This window comes from Corvus moneduloides, chromosome 2 (genome assembly GCF_009650955.1).
Source record: "Corvus moneduloides isolate bCorMon1 chromosome 2, bCorMon1.pri, whole genome shotgun sequence".
In the NCBI taxonomy this organism is placed as follows: Eukaryota; Metazoa; Chordata; class Aves; order Passeriformes; family Corvidae; genus Corvus; species Corvus moneduloides.
In genome coordinates this window covers 92357761-92375353 of record NC_045477.1, presented here as the reverse complement: position 1 = coordinate 92375353, position 17593 = coordinate 92357761, and the positions used below count along the sequence as shown (strand labels likewise).

Here is a 17593-nt window from a genome sequence, read left to right as displayed (position 1 = left end):
TTTTTTTTATTTATTAAGCAGTGCAAACAAACAAAAAGCCCCAAAGAATCAAATCACAAACCTAACTATAGATCATACTAGGTCACTTAAACAGCTGGCTTTTCTCTGACCATAAGATCACCTTTGGTTTTTTGCTTTGATATGATATATTGCATTACAGCAACAAGTCCTTGGACGTTTTATAATCAGCTGTAAATCCATTGGTGAAATTAATCCAGTCTTTAATACCGGGAGGTGGTTGCCTGCATCACACCATGTCTATGGTATTATATAGGAAATAAAAGATTGTTCATGACCCAGACAATATTTTGCATGGATGTTAGCAGTTGTATTTAAGAAGCTTTTATTATTCCTCTTTTTTATAGGAGGTGTATGAAGAACAGAAAGAATTTAATAAATTTTAATGGACAGTGAACATTGTATGGAGTTTTTTATGTTCAGGGTGAATAAAGCAAAATGTGCATGTGTGGGTTTTGATACATAGCAGGAACCACAGTATGCATTACTACAAAACTGAGGAACCCAGGTTTTTATGCAGTTTTGCATTTCTAGATTGGCTGTGAAACTCAAATACTTCAGTGAAGTTGGTTGAAAAAATTAGTCTTTGTGATAATCTGTAAATGGCCTGGAGTGCCATCATTGAAATGCCACTGATGATAGTGCTAAACATTTAATTGATCAAGCATTGTTCTTCCTATGCAGAAGCTTCAGTATGAGGCGGGGTGGATGGCGGAAACGAGCTGCCGATGGCGATGGATGGGGAATATGGGTATGTTCAAAACCTAGTAGTTTTTTTTTTAAAGAGGTAAATAGCACTGTGGTTAAAAAGGGGTTACAGTTTTGTGATACATGCTAAAGGGGTGCTATAAACCCTTTTACTTTATTTGAAAACACATAATTAAGTTCGAAAGAAAGTTTTTAATTACCAGGTTTTGAAGTCTGTGTTCACAACAATCACTAAATTTCATTATTAATAAGTGCAGACCCTTGAATAGCTTTAAATCACCATTTAAAAAATAAACTAAGTAATTTGAAAGCTATTTATGCTTGTCTCCACCACGTTCTGTAGTTGGACGAACAGTAACTGAGGCACCTAATTTACATAGATGTTTAGAATACTACTGTCTCATGTATATTTAAGAACTGAAGATACATGGAACCACATTGTTTTGTTAGGCAATGAGCCATCAATTTAGCACCCAAATTTGCATCATCCCATTCTTTCTTCTTTTTATTCTATAAGAATTTTTATATATATAGAATCGTTTCCTATAAGAAAAAAGAAATATGAAATAACTCCTGCCATGTTGGTAACAAGATGCAGTTATCTTGTAGATAAGAGTTTATGGTGGAGCATTTGCTGTTTTTCATTTGAAAAAAGAATGTCTTTTGTGTGTCAACCAAATTCAGTTTGGAGGAATGTTGCTTACCTTTCCAGTCTTAAAACTGACCAGTTTCTCTATGTAAACATTAGGAAATAAAACTGGCATCATGGGTTGTGTTTTGTTTTAATTTGAAAACTAGGGTGGGTATATGTCAGCAAAAGTTAAGAAACTGGAGGATCAGTTCCGGTCAGATTCAGCCATACAACAACAGAGGGATGGAACTTCATCGAGTATCTTTAGTGGAGTCGCCATCTACGTCAATGGCTTGACAGGTGAACCTTTATTTTTTTAAGGATCTGTTTTGTGTTGTTCTCATGTTTACCATCCTGAGTAGAGGTAACTGTAAAACACATGAATTTGCAACTAAGTAAATACATGACAATTACTGTGTGTGTTTTTTATGTTCCATTGTTTTTAATGATTAAGGTTTTCAATAAAAAATCAGATTTACATTCCGAATATAAATATTGCTTTACTATATCATTTACATGAGATAACTTGTAGAAATAGGAGAAGATCTTTCCATATTTCTGTGATCTTATTATATGAAATGAAACCTTTTAATATCTTCCATCCTCCTACACTTACTAAAGTTTTAATTTCTCAAATTAGTGATGGTTAGATTGTATGCTTAAATTTATGTTTGGGAGAATACATCAAGGTTTCCTTGCTCAGAGTGGCATAATGTGTGAGACAGAAACTACTAATAGTGGAAGGAGGAACAAGAGAAGAGGTAAGACATTTATGCATTGTAGGGACCATCTGTGATGGGCTGATAGGGCATGTTAGCTGGAGTAAGGTTTTTTATTTACCATGCTTATGTTCATACATCTATTTACTTCATAAAGCAGCTAAATAACCTTTTGGAAACTCTCCAGAAGCCTTTTTGAGGGATCTATGCCAAGAATGTTGTGATTATTATGTAACGGATCCATAGCACTTCTGTGAGATAGATTAGTGCTGGTTTAAGCACAGGGCTCAGACGGATTGGAAAAGGTAAGGTGGATATGTCAAACTATTAATACATCTGGACTGGTTTTTTAATGCAGGCACTTTCTTTAGTGAGAATCCAACATTTGTGTATTCTTCAAGCTGCTAGTCCCCAAACAGAGCTCTAGAAGATGGTTGTCCAAAAGGCTGGAGTAGGAAGGCTAACACTTGGAAAAAGTGTGTGCTATTTTTAGTTAGAAGTTAGAGGTATAATGGAGTGTTAGACGTATTTTGAGAGTTGACAGGAAGGAATTGTAACTGTATCCTTTAAAATTTTTTTTGTCTTTCTTGTATTGTTCAGATTTTTTTTGTAAAGTATCTTGTGCTAGATTCGGTATTCAGACGTTGTGTTAGTGCTGACCCAAATCTTTTGGTGCCTGTGCGACACCACTGCAAGTGTTTTCCGAAGCTAACACTTTTTTCTCGTTTGTCCCCACCTCTGCTTGCAAAATAAGTACTCTTTTTAACACAATTGAGGAGATCAGAGAAGTTGTTAGCTTTTATGGTATTCTTTGTTCCTTCTCATGACTCACGAATAACCTGGTAAGGAAGGAATGAGTTAACTGCTTGTAGGAGTTCTGTGCTGTTGCTAAACCCTTTTGATATTATTTTCTGTTGCTTCTGGGTATATACTATTCTCCCAAACTCTGGTGAAAAGATAAGCTAATTTTGTATTATGTTGATGTAAAGCGTTTTTTGATATAGTTTAACATTACATCTACTTGAGTATTTTTTTCCTGCCCTCCACCATACATATTGTGGGAAGATCCTCTATAACAAGGAGAATATTCACATTTCGAATCAAGTGTTTTCAAAAACAGTTTTGTGCATTTCTTGCAAAATGTTTTTCTGATTTGTTCTTTGAAGAACTTGTAAGTTTTTTTCAGGGATAAAGCAATGGTTTGCACTCTTTCTGATCATGGCATCATATTTATCAATTAAAGTTATTTTTCTTACTGTATTTGCTGACACTAAACAGGAATATTTCTGGTTTTAATTTTATAGATCCCTCAGCTGATGAATTAAGACGGCTGATGATGTTACATGGAGGCCAATACCATGTGTACTATTCCAGATCAAAAACAACTCACATTATTGCCACCAATCTTCCAAATGCCAAGATAAAAGAACTGAAAGGAGAAAAAGTAGTTCGGCCAGAGTGGATCATGGAAAGGTAAGTTTAGGTCTACTGAATTTGGAGATTTCTCCTTTTGGGGAAAAAAAGGCCATGAAAAATCTGGAGAGAAAAAAAAATTAAAAGATTGCATTTTGAGATTATGATTTAGCTTAAAATAAATAACTCATGGAACAGCTGAGTAGAAATACCACTGTTATATTGAAGATTTGCCTTCTCTAGGGATTGTTCCTTCTGAAACTTCACCAAGACCATTCAGAAAGTTTCAGGCATATTAGGAAACTGAACATTATTCTGTTACTTTCATTGAATATCTAACCAGTTGACCAGACTTCATCTCAGGATGTTAAATAACTACTATGTGATTGTTTTTAAAATGCCTGCCTTGTGTATTGCATATGTTTCATGTCATCGGTATACAAAGAAAGATGTCAATTGAAAAGTGTTCTCATAAAATTGGAACTAATCCATCTAAACATCTATTGTGTTGTGACTTTGTAAGAAAATAATAAAAACAAAAGGGGGGAAAAAAAGTCCACATTTTATTTACAAAGAATTTATGTTCTTTGGTTTCTCCATGCCCTGGAATATACAGAATTCACTGAAATTGTTCTTAGGTCCTTGATAAAGACGATAGCCAAGCTCAGAGCAGTTAATGTGGCTTGCATTTATCTCTTCCATCATCCCTGTGTTTAAGCACTTGGAAAACTGATGGTAGGTGTGGTTTTATTTGAAAGATGTGACTTTTTTTTACTGGCACCATTAAATCTTGTTGTGATATTGACCAAGATGGAAAAACCAGTTTGTATACATTCAGTAGAGACCTGATGGAATCTGATGTATGAAATCTCTTAATTTTTTTCTTCTAATGTCTTGTGTTTGGGTTCTGCATCCTACTTCTGAAAGGTTATACTGTAGAATAAGTCAAAAGAACTGAGTATAGACAGATACATGAGTTTGAGCACAAAGAAATGGGGAATTCACTGTCTCAGCACAACAGGGTTCATATCAGAATCTACAGTAGAAGCTCATTTCACAACCACCTCTCTTTTCTTTCCCTTCTTCTTAACAATATTAAAGAATACTCAGTGATTAAATAATCCATCTCTGTATATGGAATACCAAATTACATTCTCAGTAGATCAGTTGGTGAAAATCAATGTAGTAGATGTAGAGTCTCCAGTTTCATAGAATTGGAAGGGACCTTAAAGATCATCTGGTTCCAACCTCCTTGCTATGGACTAGGTCACCTTCTACTGGACCAGGTTGCTCAAAGCCTCATCTGTCCGGGGATGGGGCATCCACAGCTTCTCTGAGCAACCTGTTCCAGTGCCTCACCATCCTCACAGTAAAGACTTTTTTTCTAATACCTAATCAAAACCTACCCTCTTTCAGCTTCGAGTTATTCCTCCTTGTCCTGTCACTACGCACCCTTGTAAAAAGCCCCTGTCCCATTTTCTTGTAGGCAATATGATGGGTTTGTAATTTTTTCCGTTTGGTTAAGAATCTCCCCTAAAATGTTGCTGTCACAAACTGCTGGTAAAAGAGTGTTGTTAGATCTTTGGTCTTGTCACACCCAAGGTTGCAAAATGAAGAAGTTGTTTGTCTGTGGACCTTTGATTTGTTTCTTATGTGCATATATTATGATTTAGTCCTTAATTACATGATCACATGCCATCTTTTTTCACTGTGGCACCTGCCACATTCTGTGCACAGAAAAGATTGAGTTCAGGTTGCAGACTGCTAGTACAGTGATTTGGCTTTTGCTTCTTGTCTCCATAACCCTGTTCCTTACTTTCCTGCATGTGACTCAAATTCTTTGCTGGTAATGAAATGAATAATTAATTCCTGTCTTTTATTGGTGCTTATCACCATCTGTCTTGCTTTCCAAAGATTAATGAACATAACATGGCACCATTACAATGGCTATTATTTAATTTTTTTTTTTTTTTTTTGAGAGCCACCAAAAATACATTAAAGTAAAACACCAGAAATGTCATAATTTGGAATATGCCATGGAAACTATATAAGATCCTGTGGAGCTACTTGCATAAGGATCGTAAGGCATATGTAGAACTTCATTGCTGCATTAAAAGGTTTGCATATTCTGAACTATGGTCTAAAGTCAGACTCTTATAAACCTGTTGTTAAACGCAAGTAGCTCTAGAATTTTGGTTTAATTAGCATCCCAAAGAGATCCTGTGTAACAGTAGTTGCAAAATCCAGTTTCCAGTGTAGTAGTGTGGTTGCTGTAGTGACAAAATCATTCTTTCTGCATGCCCCTTATTGTGTGTTTTTGCTGCCTCTCCATTTTTGCAATAAATGAAGAGGATTACAGGCAGGCCTCCTTCCTAAATCAATATTCCTTTATTTGAAAAATACACCACACCATTATGTAGCTTGGAAAGGTTGTTGTGCAGTGAAAGCCAAATTTAGGTGATCTGAGAGCTTGACTTCCAAATTTAAATATTCTTTTAACATTATTTGACATTTATAATAAAACCACTTTTCAGAGACTGAGGATAACTGCCATGAAGTACCAGTAGAATTTGTAGATTCCTTATTTTGATTTTCAAATTAGGTGAATATTTTTCCTAAAGAACTGTGTTAATCTAACCCAAATGTGAGTAAAAAAGTTTAAAATAATTAAAAAAAAAATCTTGGTCTGGTATGACACCTGGTTTTCTCATGAGGATTCTGAATGCAAAAGAGAGGATTAGGTATCATTTGCCATGACTGCAGTAGTGCTTTCGGCACAGTCCCCTGCTGCATTATTGAAGACGAGTTGGGGAGATATGAATTGGATAGTGGGCTGCTGGCTGAGGGAAGTACTGGCCCAACTACCTTGGTCACCACAGTGGTCAGCAGTTCAGAGTCAAACTAGCAAGTGGCCACAAGGGGCATTTCTGAAGGGTTCATACTGGGTCAGATGTTTAATGTCTTCACTAGTAACATGGACATTGGTGATCCAATGGACAGTACCGTCAGTGAGTTTGTGGATGACTTAAAAGGGAACAGTTGATATACTGGAAAGCAGGGTTTCCCTTTAGAGAGCATCAACAAACTGTAGGAATGGGATGGCAGAAACTTAATGAAATTCAACAAAGCAAAATGCAGAGTCCTGAGCATAAGACAGAATTAATTCCATGCAACCAAGCAGGCTAGGAACTCACTGGCTAGGAGACATGCTTGTAATCCACCAGGACCCTCAAGTCTTACCCTAAAAGGTAACCATGAAGCAGCAGTTGTGGCCTTGTGGAGATAAAGGCTAGCAGCATACTGGGTTGCATTAGCAAGACCACAGTCCAGATCAAGGCAAGTTACTCTTCCAATTGGTTCAACAGTTCTGAAGTTAAATCTGGAGTTGTGTGTCAGATTTTGGGCTTTTCAGTGAAAGAAATACTGATAACTGCAGTGAATTCGGAGGAGTACCACCAATATGAGCATGTGATACATAACTAGAGACTGAGGAATCTGGTTCTGTTCTGCTTGGAGAGAAGACTAGGAGCGGGGGTCTAATCGTTGTCTTTCATTACCTGTATGGAGGTTACGGGGGGCGTGGAGCCAGATTTTTTTCAAGATGTACAGCAAGACAACAAGAGGCAATAGTCACAAGTTGCAGTGAAGAAAAGTTTGACTATAAGAAAAAGATTTTTCGCAATAAAAGAGAGTAAGCAGTGAAACAGCTGCCTAGAGATGGTTGTGGAAATTCTGTCTTTGGAGATACTGAAAATTTGAGTGGACTTAATCCTCAGCAACCTGATCTGACTTCAAAGATAATGCTTTGATCAGTGCTTAGACTAGAGACCTCCAGAGGTCCTTTCCAACCTAATTTTTTTAGTGATTATGAATTCTGTGACACAGGAAAGGTGGCATGGGGAAAGATGTTGAATGATGCATCTGAACTAGGATTCCTACTGCTGCATCTTAACACAGTTTGGAAAAAAGCAACTGTTTGTTGATCTAGTAATGCAGCTAGTCCAGTAGCGAAAACCTTGAGGTTGTGAACAGGTTCTTAAATAAATGTGGGCTTGCTTAATCATCTTGAAATTTCAGCAATTACCCTGAAATATTACCAAGGTGGTTCTGTACCTCGGTTCACACAGTTTTATATGAAACAGTCTAATCAGGCATTGTAAAAACTTAGTTGCTGTGTCACCACTTGTTGTACAAGAAAGCTTTGGAACTCTCCCAGGTGTGTTTTTAACTGTTTGGCAATGTTTAATGCAAATTATGTTCCTTTATGAATTATATATATTCATGTATCAAACACTATTTAATTGATATGTTTTTGGGGCTGTTTTACTATCCCATTTCCTTAGAAACCTTACCAGGTATATGAATATGCTTAACTAGTTTTAATTTATCTAATTGGGAAATGTGATCTCCTGCTATATTCTTGCTAATTGCAGCCAGAAAGCTCCTAAGGGCTTTTGTTCTACTGTCCAGCTCCCTGGACAGTAGTACAGATTCAAGCAAGAGAAAGCATCTGGGTGTTGAAGGAAAAACACTGAACTAAATTAGCTTTAAAATTTGACTCCAGTTCTATCCTCAAAACTAAATACTAATACTAACCTGCTTTGTATATGGGAGAGCTTTCTCTGCTGGAAGAAGTCCCAGCATCTCTGACCCAGTGTTGAATATGAAGAATTGTGTACAAAGAAGAGGTGAGGTATAGGCTTGAAAGGCTGTTACCTCTACTGCCAGCAACAGGTGTTTGGGTGGAGAGATGAAATCATCCTGTGGTATATTTTTGACATGATTTCACTTCCGAGTGTGTGGCTTCCCTAAGGAATTTAGCAGTTTCTCAAGTATAATTGCAGTTTCAGTGGAAGAAGTAAGAGAAGAAGTAGATGCATTGGAGCACAGTAGGACATAACTGGAATGATTGCTGTAGATACATATGGAAGGTCTGTTTGGAAATTATTCTTCTGTTTAGCTTGCCTCAGTGATTTTTTTACAAGAAGGGGTAATTAGCCTTGCAGAAGGGAAAAAGTAGTTAATTTTTAATAGTGAACCACATCTTAGCTGACCTCTTTCAAATTCTACCCTAATTTGTTCCATGTTGAAGAGCTCAGTTAGCATTTTTCAGGTAGAATAACCTGAAAAGTCACCAAGGGTTTTTTGACTGTTTTATTTAAATTAAATATTTGGGGTTTGTGTGTATCAGTTGGAAAGAGAAATGGATATAAACAACTGACCAACACATCTTCGCAAATATCTGTTGTTGTACGAGTCACCACATCACAAGTTACTTTTCAGTTCAATCCAGTTAGAGAAAGGGGTTGTGGAAGGAACTACAAGTACATAATAGGGTTTGGAGTTTTTTTAGCATAGAAGGTTGGGATTTTTTTTTAATTTCTTTCCTTTTTTTTTTTTTTTTCAGCATTAAAGCTGGACGTCTCCTTTCACACATTCCATATCAGCTTTACACCAAGCAGTCAAGTGTTCAGAAAGGTCTCAACTTTAACAGCATATGCAAACCTGAAGATGCTGTGCCAGGTCCAAGCAATATCGCTAAAGATCTCAACAGGGTGTAAGTGTTTCTGGTTTTGTAATGCAGACGCTCATCATTCACCCATAATGGGTTTGCATTTGTAAATATGTAGCATTTTTGAAGTTAATTTCAGCAAGCTCTGAGGCGCTGAAATTTAAACGTAAAGTATAGCTGTATAAATACTTGAGGACAGAACTCAGTTACCTTGACTCCAAGCTTTGTCTCTCTCTAGTCTTTGGACCACAGTTTGCTTGATAATATTACCTAGGAGTCCTAGGATGTAATATGTCTGTGTGGAAGCAACAGGCATGCATTAAAGGATTCTGACTGGTGATACTGAAAAGCAGGTCTTTATTTCAAAAATACAAAGCTGGTGACTACTTTTGCTAGAGGTGCCTAGGAATGAATATAAATGCATACTAGTTGTTAATCTCTTTCTTTAGCCTCTTAAAAAAAAAAGTCACAGCATACATTATGTATGCTAACACCAAGGTTTAAGTCACGCTTGAGAGAGAAGATGGATTAAAAAATGAAATTACAATATAAAAAAAATATCCTAAGAGACCTAAGACCTTGAGAAGAGACTTGAAGAGAAAGCACCAGTGAAACTTTTTAACTGGCAGAGGAATTGGAATTTGGAAAGAAACATTCCACTTGAACTCTTCTATAGATTTTTTTAAAATAAGAAGATTCCTGCATCTTTTTCAGAAGTTTGTTAGTTTGTTCTTTATAGGCAAGAATAATATTATAGAATTTTTTTAGGTTGGAAAAGATATCTGAATGTCATCTGGTTCAACACTACTACTCAAACGGGGCCAAGGATACTGTGCAAGATACTGTACTTTCTGATCTGTACTGGTGATCTGAGTTCTTCCACAGTCTGCTGATTTTTGTAAAATCCAGACATGCATACTGCTGAGGAGGCATCACTACATGAGTGGGATTTGTCTACATTTAGGAAAAATAAAACCAGTCCCACAAAATTAATATCTTAAGCAGTATTTCATACTCATATTTTAAACAATGAGTGGTACAATCACCATCACCTCTTACTATTGCATTGTTAAAGGTTTTTAAATAAGAAGAATATTCAGACTTCCCAAAATCTCAATGTAGTCTGGAAAACATGACTTCAAAAGCCTCCCTATCCACTAAGTATGTACCACTGAATATACCGTTTTCAACCAACAGCTCTTCAAAAATACTTTGTTTACTGTAAGTTATGTTTGTGATAATCTTAACCAAATTGTTGTCATGCATAATTGGCTTTCTGGTTTCAGTGGCATACTGAATAGCTAATTATTTCCCACTTTTTTTTTGTGTACTTAAATTGCTAGCTTTGGGAGTTGGGAGTGAGAGTTTGGTTTGTTTCAGTAGATCAATAATATGTAGAACTCTTGAAGACTTTGGTTTTAATTTCCAAAGTTAATTTTTTGAATGAAAGCTTTGTCTTTGTGCTAGCCCACTTGTGGCAATATATTTTGGTTTATATGCTTAAAAGCTGAAAAGTAGTTTGTTTGTGGTTTTTATCAAAGCTAAGTATACATTTGATTTTTAGAGCTTGAACAGATTTTTTCGTTGAGAAAAAATAAATCTAACACATTAATCTAAAATAATTTTCTAAAAAAGTAGTTCTCTGTGTATACATTCTCTTTCCTTTTTGTTTGTTTGTAACTAGTTAAGGAAAACCACGTCTCTTGATAAAAGGACATCTCCTTCTGATGGTTTGCATATTCCTGCAACATTCATGCTGTCTATGACAGTACAGTTCTATCAACAAATAAATAATTATTCTAATTCAGTTGAAGACTGCCTACCAGGTTAAAGATCTTGGAAATAGCTTTTCTAATGTGAGCATGGTCACTCCCATGTAAACTCCTAGTTAATAATACATAGAATCTGTAAAATCTTTGGTATGGCTTTGTATTTGGTGCCATTGAGAGGATCTGGCTCAGAATTTGAGGTAATTGTCTTGAGAATGTAACTGAAGTATATATTGAGAACAATTAGGAAGAAAAAGCTTGAAATTACCTGTAAATGTGCCTTTATTTAGTAAAGATATGGTATTTAATTATTGTATCTGTTTCAGAAATCATATTAAAAAGTGTGAAATGGAAAATGAAATCACACCCAATGGAATAAGCAGCTGGAATGAAGAAGAGGAAGAAGAAAGTGACAATATTGGATTTACAGAGCTGGAGGAGATTTTTCCCATACGGAAACAAAATGGGATTCAGTCTCATAAAGACAGCACTGCCCTTTTTAATGGACACGCTCACACTTCTACCAGTGCCTTAAAGACACAGGATTGCTTGGTGCCCTCCGGCAACGGTGTTGCAGGCAGGTTCTCTCCAGGCCCTGTGCAGGAGGAGGGGAAGACTGACAAAGGCATGGTTGACTTTAGAGACTGCGCAGTGCAGCAGTTGCAGCAAAGCAACAAAAATACAGACTTTTTGTGGAGTCCACACAGGACTACGAGTAACTCATCCTCATCTTCATTTTTGCACAATAATGCTAAAATAAATGGTGCTCACCACTCAACTGTTCAGGGGCCTTCAAGCACAAAAAGCACTTCTGTACCTGCTCCTAGCAAGGCAGCTTCCTTACCTGTGTCCAAACCTTCAGATTGTAGTTTTATTTCTGACTTTTATTCACGTTCAAGACTGCATCATATATCAACATGGAAGTGTGAATTGACAGAGTTTGTCAACAGCCTGCAGAGAAAAAACAGCGGTGTCTTTCCAGGAAGGGAAAAATTAAAAAAATGGAAAGCAGGCAGGTCTGCACTTAAAACTGACACAGGTAGATACTTGTTTAAGAAGGTTTATGTTAAGAAGATGCCTTATATCTTTGTACATTAAATGTCCAAATGAGGCTACATAGTTTAGTATTGAATATTCATATTATAGTCAGACTATCTGGAAAAACTTGATGACTTTGATGCAGTGAACACTAATGGATGCAACTGCTTTTGGCTTTGTTTGGGTTTTTTTTTACTTAAAATGTTACTTAATGTGATACTCTGGTCTATATTCAATTCCTCGTTGTAGAAATAGTATTCCTGACTTTACCAAGATATATGGATTGATAAGGGAGAAAAGTACTATGTATATCTAAATACACAAGTCTGTAGTTGCTGTGTGAAAATCCACAGGGGAAAAAAGGAGAAGAAAAAATCATACTGTTCAGCATGAGCATTTAAAAGATGAGTAACATTTGGATGTGAGTTAAAATCTAAATCTTTTTTGTTAGTAAGAGTTTTACATAGCTCTGAGTCTGTTAAAGTGGGTAGTAGTGTCATACGAGACTTTTGAACCTGGCTTGAAGAGAAAATACTTATGTCGTTGCATCAAGGGCCAAAGTGAAAAAAATGTATAATTCATGAGAGTCAAAGTGTCACAGATAAAATATTTTGCATCTTTAGAATCTCTGGTTTACAGTCTCATTAAATTAAAAGGTTAGCTCTGTACCGTTAAAGAGATTCTGACTCCTGTGCTGTAAAATTATTCACTTGTAATCATAAAATATGCTTGATGAGAAATTGCCACATCAAAAAAATTGTTAGGTAATAAATTAACTGATCCTGTGTTTGTGTTAGGAAACACCAGTTATCAAATGTGTTAGCTTATGAACTACTTAATGTGTATTTTTTAAAATCAAAATGTGGTATAAGCTAATATATTTTTATTTTCTCTTTGATTTGGCCTAGCGTATTCCAATAGTTAATGCCTATGATTCAGTTGGCAAGTAGCAGCTCCTTAACTTGATCGCTTGGTTTGTAAATATGCCCATTATAAGACAGTCCTTATTTTTCAAAGAATGAGTTCAAATTGTAAATTATAAAACCAAGAGTATATTTTTCTGATTACTCAGTAATTAACTGAGATGTTAAGTGGAACAGTTCACTTGATGTATTGAAGTATTTTTTCACTGTTACACTTTATGCATTGTTCAAATTAATTTCTTTTTTTGATTGCCACCTTTGGTAGGTCAGCAACATAGACATGCAGACTTGAACTTCTAGAAAGTATTTGTAGTGTTTGAGGCATGTGTGTTTTTCAGTGAGGAGTTGTCTTGCTCATCTTTGCTGAATGTTTGCATGCATGTAAGTACAGCAATGACAAAATCCAGTTGCATGGGATTTTTAAAACTAATTATGGTGTGTTTCATGAAGCATAATGGTAGTTCTTAGTGGAGCTAAACTTAACATTTTTATCTTTTGAAACAGTCTTCTGATCGATGAACGAAAAGGAATAAAATTCTGTTCCTGATTCAGTGTTAATGTAGTGAAATTAAGATCCAGTGCCAACAACATGCATTAATCTCCTTGGATTCGGAGAACTTGTTAGGTAGAAGGTGTTAATCATGAGAAAATAAAAAATAGAAACTCTGAAGTTAATTCATTGTTCAGGCTGTTTGTCTGCTGCTTATGTTTGCATTTCTCAGAGTAAATACCTTCTTGATGAGAGGAACCAAAATATTTATGGTTTAGAGGTGGTAAAAACTTGATAATAGACCTTGATGACTACTGTGAGTAGTACCAAAGTGTATAAATTAGGGTTCAAGTTTTCTATTGATGTATCTTCATACTAGGTAATGTGTCTGTTGCGAGCTCAGCCAAGCCACAGAGCTGTATAATGCACGTGGATATGGATTGCTTCTTTGTGTCTGTGGCTATCCGAAATAGACCAGATCTCAAAGGTCAGTATTTAAGTCTGTATGTTACAGTTTACTCAGTTAAGCCTTTTAAAAACCAGACTTACACAATTATAAAATTAATTTGGTATATCAGTCTTTTTTCTTGCATCTTCAGTAGTTAGACCGTGCAACTTTCATATTCCTTTTTAGTTTCTCAGAATCCAAAAGCAAGTGGAAGAGAGAACTGGAATTCTTCTTGCTATCCCCTTTCAGTATTTAAAGTAAGAAGAGAGAAGTAAAATCTGTAGTAACTATTCTCTGTGTCATTGTACATAATCTTACTGAGATTTTACTCTACCATATTAGAAATCAAAAATCAAATTTTGGTTGTACTAAAAGTGGGGTTTGGGCACTGTCTGTTAAAAAAAAAAAAGAAAAGAAAATGGGATATTCTAATAATCCTTCTGTTTAAGAAGCTTTGTTTAACTAGAAAAGTGGAAAGGTCAAGGCTGAGAATTAATTGTCTCTGCCTGATGCATATTTTTCAAGAGAAATTTGCTTCTTCTTTCCTTCCTCTCTAAGCTCTTACACACGAAATATTGTAAGACCTGGAGGATTCAGGAACAATTCAGCTGGCATTTAGAAGTCTGAGTTGAGTGATCATCCTTAAGACATAGGAGAGTTAGCAGAGCACCTTAGCAAACTTTGGTGGGTTTGTTTTTTACAAGCGTAGCATTCAGAAATGGAGATCCTAGTTCTGTGCAAACACTGAACTTTAGGGGTGCGCAGGTTTGAAGACTTGGTGCAGTGGTAACCATCTCACACTCCCAGCTCTCACAGACCTTGGGAAAGAGTAAGCTGTATATGTGGTTCCATTGCTCTCTTCTGTCCACAGGCAGGAGCAGCTGTATTAAAGATATTCCTGCTATGTTTGGTTCTTTAAAGCTTGATTTCCTGCCAAGTTTCAAATTCCGTTTTTGGAACATAAAGAATGTAGGACTTTTCTGCAAATACTTTTTCTGTTCCACAGAAGTCTGCCAGGACTTCCAGTGCATAAATTAGCTTTCTTTGGAAACACCATGGAGGTGTTGATATTACAGAAAAGTCAAAAGTTTACTAAAAATTTTGGTTTGTACAGTTAAACTAAGTGTTTTGGCATGTGTATTTTTTTTCTGATTTACTTAAGCTAATAAACACGTTGAAGTATTTAAAATCAGTCCAGTGTTTGCTGTATCTTAAACTAATGAGTCATTAAGTCATTGGTGAAATTTCAAAGCTTCCATTTATATTTGTTATTAAAGACAAACTAGTATTGGCTGTATTTTCACTCTTGAAAAACTTTTCTTCTTTACATGTGACTGCAATTAAGACAGATCCGTTGTCAGTGACAATTCCAAATCACTTTATTTAGTGCCTTGAGAGCATCTAAGCTTGAAAGAAGCTATAAAAAGTAAATTAAAAGTCCTTATCATCTTATCCTAATTGTGCTGTTATTAAAATGTAAGCTATTATAGGGATTGACCTGTAAGTATATGCATTTTTTCTCCCCAGGAAAGCCAGTAGCTGTTACTAGTAACAGAGGTACAGGAAAGGCACTGCTGCGCCCTGGTGCAAACCCGCAGCTTGAACAGCAATATTACCAGAAAAAGCTCTTGAATGGCAAAGCAGGTACAGATAAGTCTGTCTGTATGTATGTTTTTAACTGTTGTTATAGAAGACTTTTTCTTTAAAATTATTGCTAAAGTGTACCATGGATGAATTTATTTCTTTCATGCAGAGGATTTCAGAAAAGTACCTTTGGACAACATGGTGTTCTGTGGCCTCAGTAATAGCAGGCCACTGTGGCTTCTTGTTAGTTAGCTTTGCTCAGTATGGGTAAATTAGTTTAGAGTAATTTTAGATTTTACTCACTTTCTTGAGGTTAAGTGTAAGATAGAATGTGAAGTAGTTATTTAATATGAGAGATAAATACAGGTTGTCCAGGATCACTTTTTTCTCAGAAAGTTGAGTGTAGAGAAGAACATACAAAACAAATTCTGAAAGTCTACTACAGGGTTTTTTTACTATAAAAGTAATACCAACAGAACATGGCCAGTGAGAAACTAGTTTGTTTGAAGTTGGCTTTTGAGTTGCATATGTAGATGAGTACTGTGGACAATGAGTTAATTTGGATGGTCCTTAGAGCATTTTAGGTTTCTGGAAAGTCTGTGCAATTTTCATGAGTTCTCTTTGTTCAATACTTTGTTTACTCAAAGCCAGGGTGTCTGTTGTACTTTGAGAATTCCATACTTGCGTGAAGTAATTTAGAAATTTGTTGCTTTCTGTGTCCTCAAGTAGTAGTGTACTAATATGAACCAAAGTTTTATTAATAAGTTTTATTATACTGCCTGAACTGTATTTAGTATGAGAAAATATATTGCTAAACATTGGCAACTTAAGTGGCCAGCAACAGTTTGTTTAATTATCTAGAAGCATAGTTTTTACAAAAGGTTGGTAAAAAGTGCATATACAAGGGTTAGCTGCTGTTAAATTTCAGTTTAGATTTGGAAACTGAGCTTCTCCTTTGCCCTTTCATATATGCAGTTTTTACCGAACTTGTGGTAGTAAGTACTGTTGTTATAAAGTTTACTCCTCAGTGTTTTATTTTGGTGATACAAGAGGGGGCAAAAGGCAGGTTGTTCTTCCATGGTTGTTTATGAAACGTTAGTGCTTTGGAAACTGGCAGGTTGTTGGGGTTTTTTTAAGACATTCAGAAGCAAGGTATTACTGGAAGTGATGACATTGTTTGTTTTTTTTGCTGTAGTTTAAGGACACTTCAAAACTGAGGTAGAATATATGTTTGTGGAACCCACTGGCCTTTAAGCTTTTAAGGACTTTCCAGTATGCTCCAGACAAAGATAGCTGTGGTATTTATGGAGGTGGATTTTCTGTAGTAGAGCTTGTGTATGAAGTATTACCGGCAGTTCAGTTTATACAGTGACATCCTAACTTTTATTAGGGCCTTGAACTGGGCAAGGGTGTGGCTTTATACAATCAAGTGGTTTGGAGAGTTAGATGGTTGAATTACAGAAGTTTAGCTGATAACCTAGTATGTTCTTTTGCTTCACAAATTCAATAATATCTCTTCTACTGTATTTATTGCTTAAGTGTACAGCAGATTTCAACCTCATTGTATAACAAGCTCAGTTTCTTACTGTGGCAGCTTTTTCTGGATATCACAGATTCATTTCTTTAACTTCAGCATCCAGTCTCAACTGGCTTGCATGCAGGCAGGCAGCTAGCTCGCTCTTTCTTGATACTTAGGCTGATTGTGCAGCCTATTGTTTTGGTGAAAGGATTTTTTCCAAACACTCTTTTTATAGTGTCTGTTTCATTAGCTGCAGTTCATAATATTTTTGAGTCTCTGTTTATTTTTATCTCCATGTACAATCATTTTACTGATTTAAAAAAACCCAAACCTGTTGTTTCTGCTTGCATTTTCTTATAAGTACATGGTTTGTCTTCCTTTTGGGGTAAAGAAATTACAGTTAGTTATGGTCTTAGATGTAGAGGTAGAATTATGGATTAGACTTCTCAGACATCACAGTATCTTAGAAAGTGACACACTTCACAGCATGTGTTTAATTGTGCCATGCCAGAGGGAAATAACAGTCCAGTAGGAACAAGCATTACATGCAAAAATGCGTTTTCTTAAATATCAAAAATACAGAATGGTAAATTAGGCTGTTACAACAGACACAGTGGGGACATGTTACATAAATGAAATAGAAAGGTAGTTGGGAGGAACTTAGAACATGAGCATATTTTTACATCCATGCTTTAACATGGAACCCACTTCAGTTTTTGGTGCTTCATACTCTCCAGGCTGTTCTCCGATTTTGCTTTCTCCAGGTCTTGCTTATTTGAAAAAAGGTTCCAAATTACAAACCAACCAAAAACACGGAAACA

At 35.9% G+C, this 17593-nt stretch overlaps 1 protein-coding gene across 2 annotated transcripts in view; it reads left to right on the top strand.

The window, feature by feature from the left end:
- REV1 (REV1 DNA directed polymerase) overlaps positions 1-17593 on the top strand; it is a 56265-nt gene that overhangs the window by 13899 nt on the left and 24773 nt on the right. For both annotated transcript variants that reach the window (XM_032100349.1, XM_032100350.1), the window contains exons 2-8: positions 703-769; positions 1525-1657; positions 3381-3549; positions 8897-9046; positions 11097-11809; positions 13601-13708; positions 15197-15313. In XM_032100349.1, coding sequence (XP_031956240.1) covers positions 713-769; positions 1525-1657; positions 3381-3549; positions 8897-9046; positions 11097-11809; positions 13601-13708; positions 15197-15313 — 1447 coding nt within the window. In that variant the 5' untranslated portion in view covers positions 703-712. The remainder of the gene's footprint in view (positions 1-702; positions 770-1524; positions 1658-3380; positions 3550-8896; positions 9047-11096; positions 11810-13600; positions 13709-15196; positions 15314-17593) is intronic.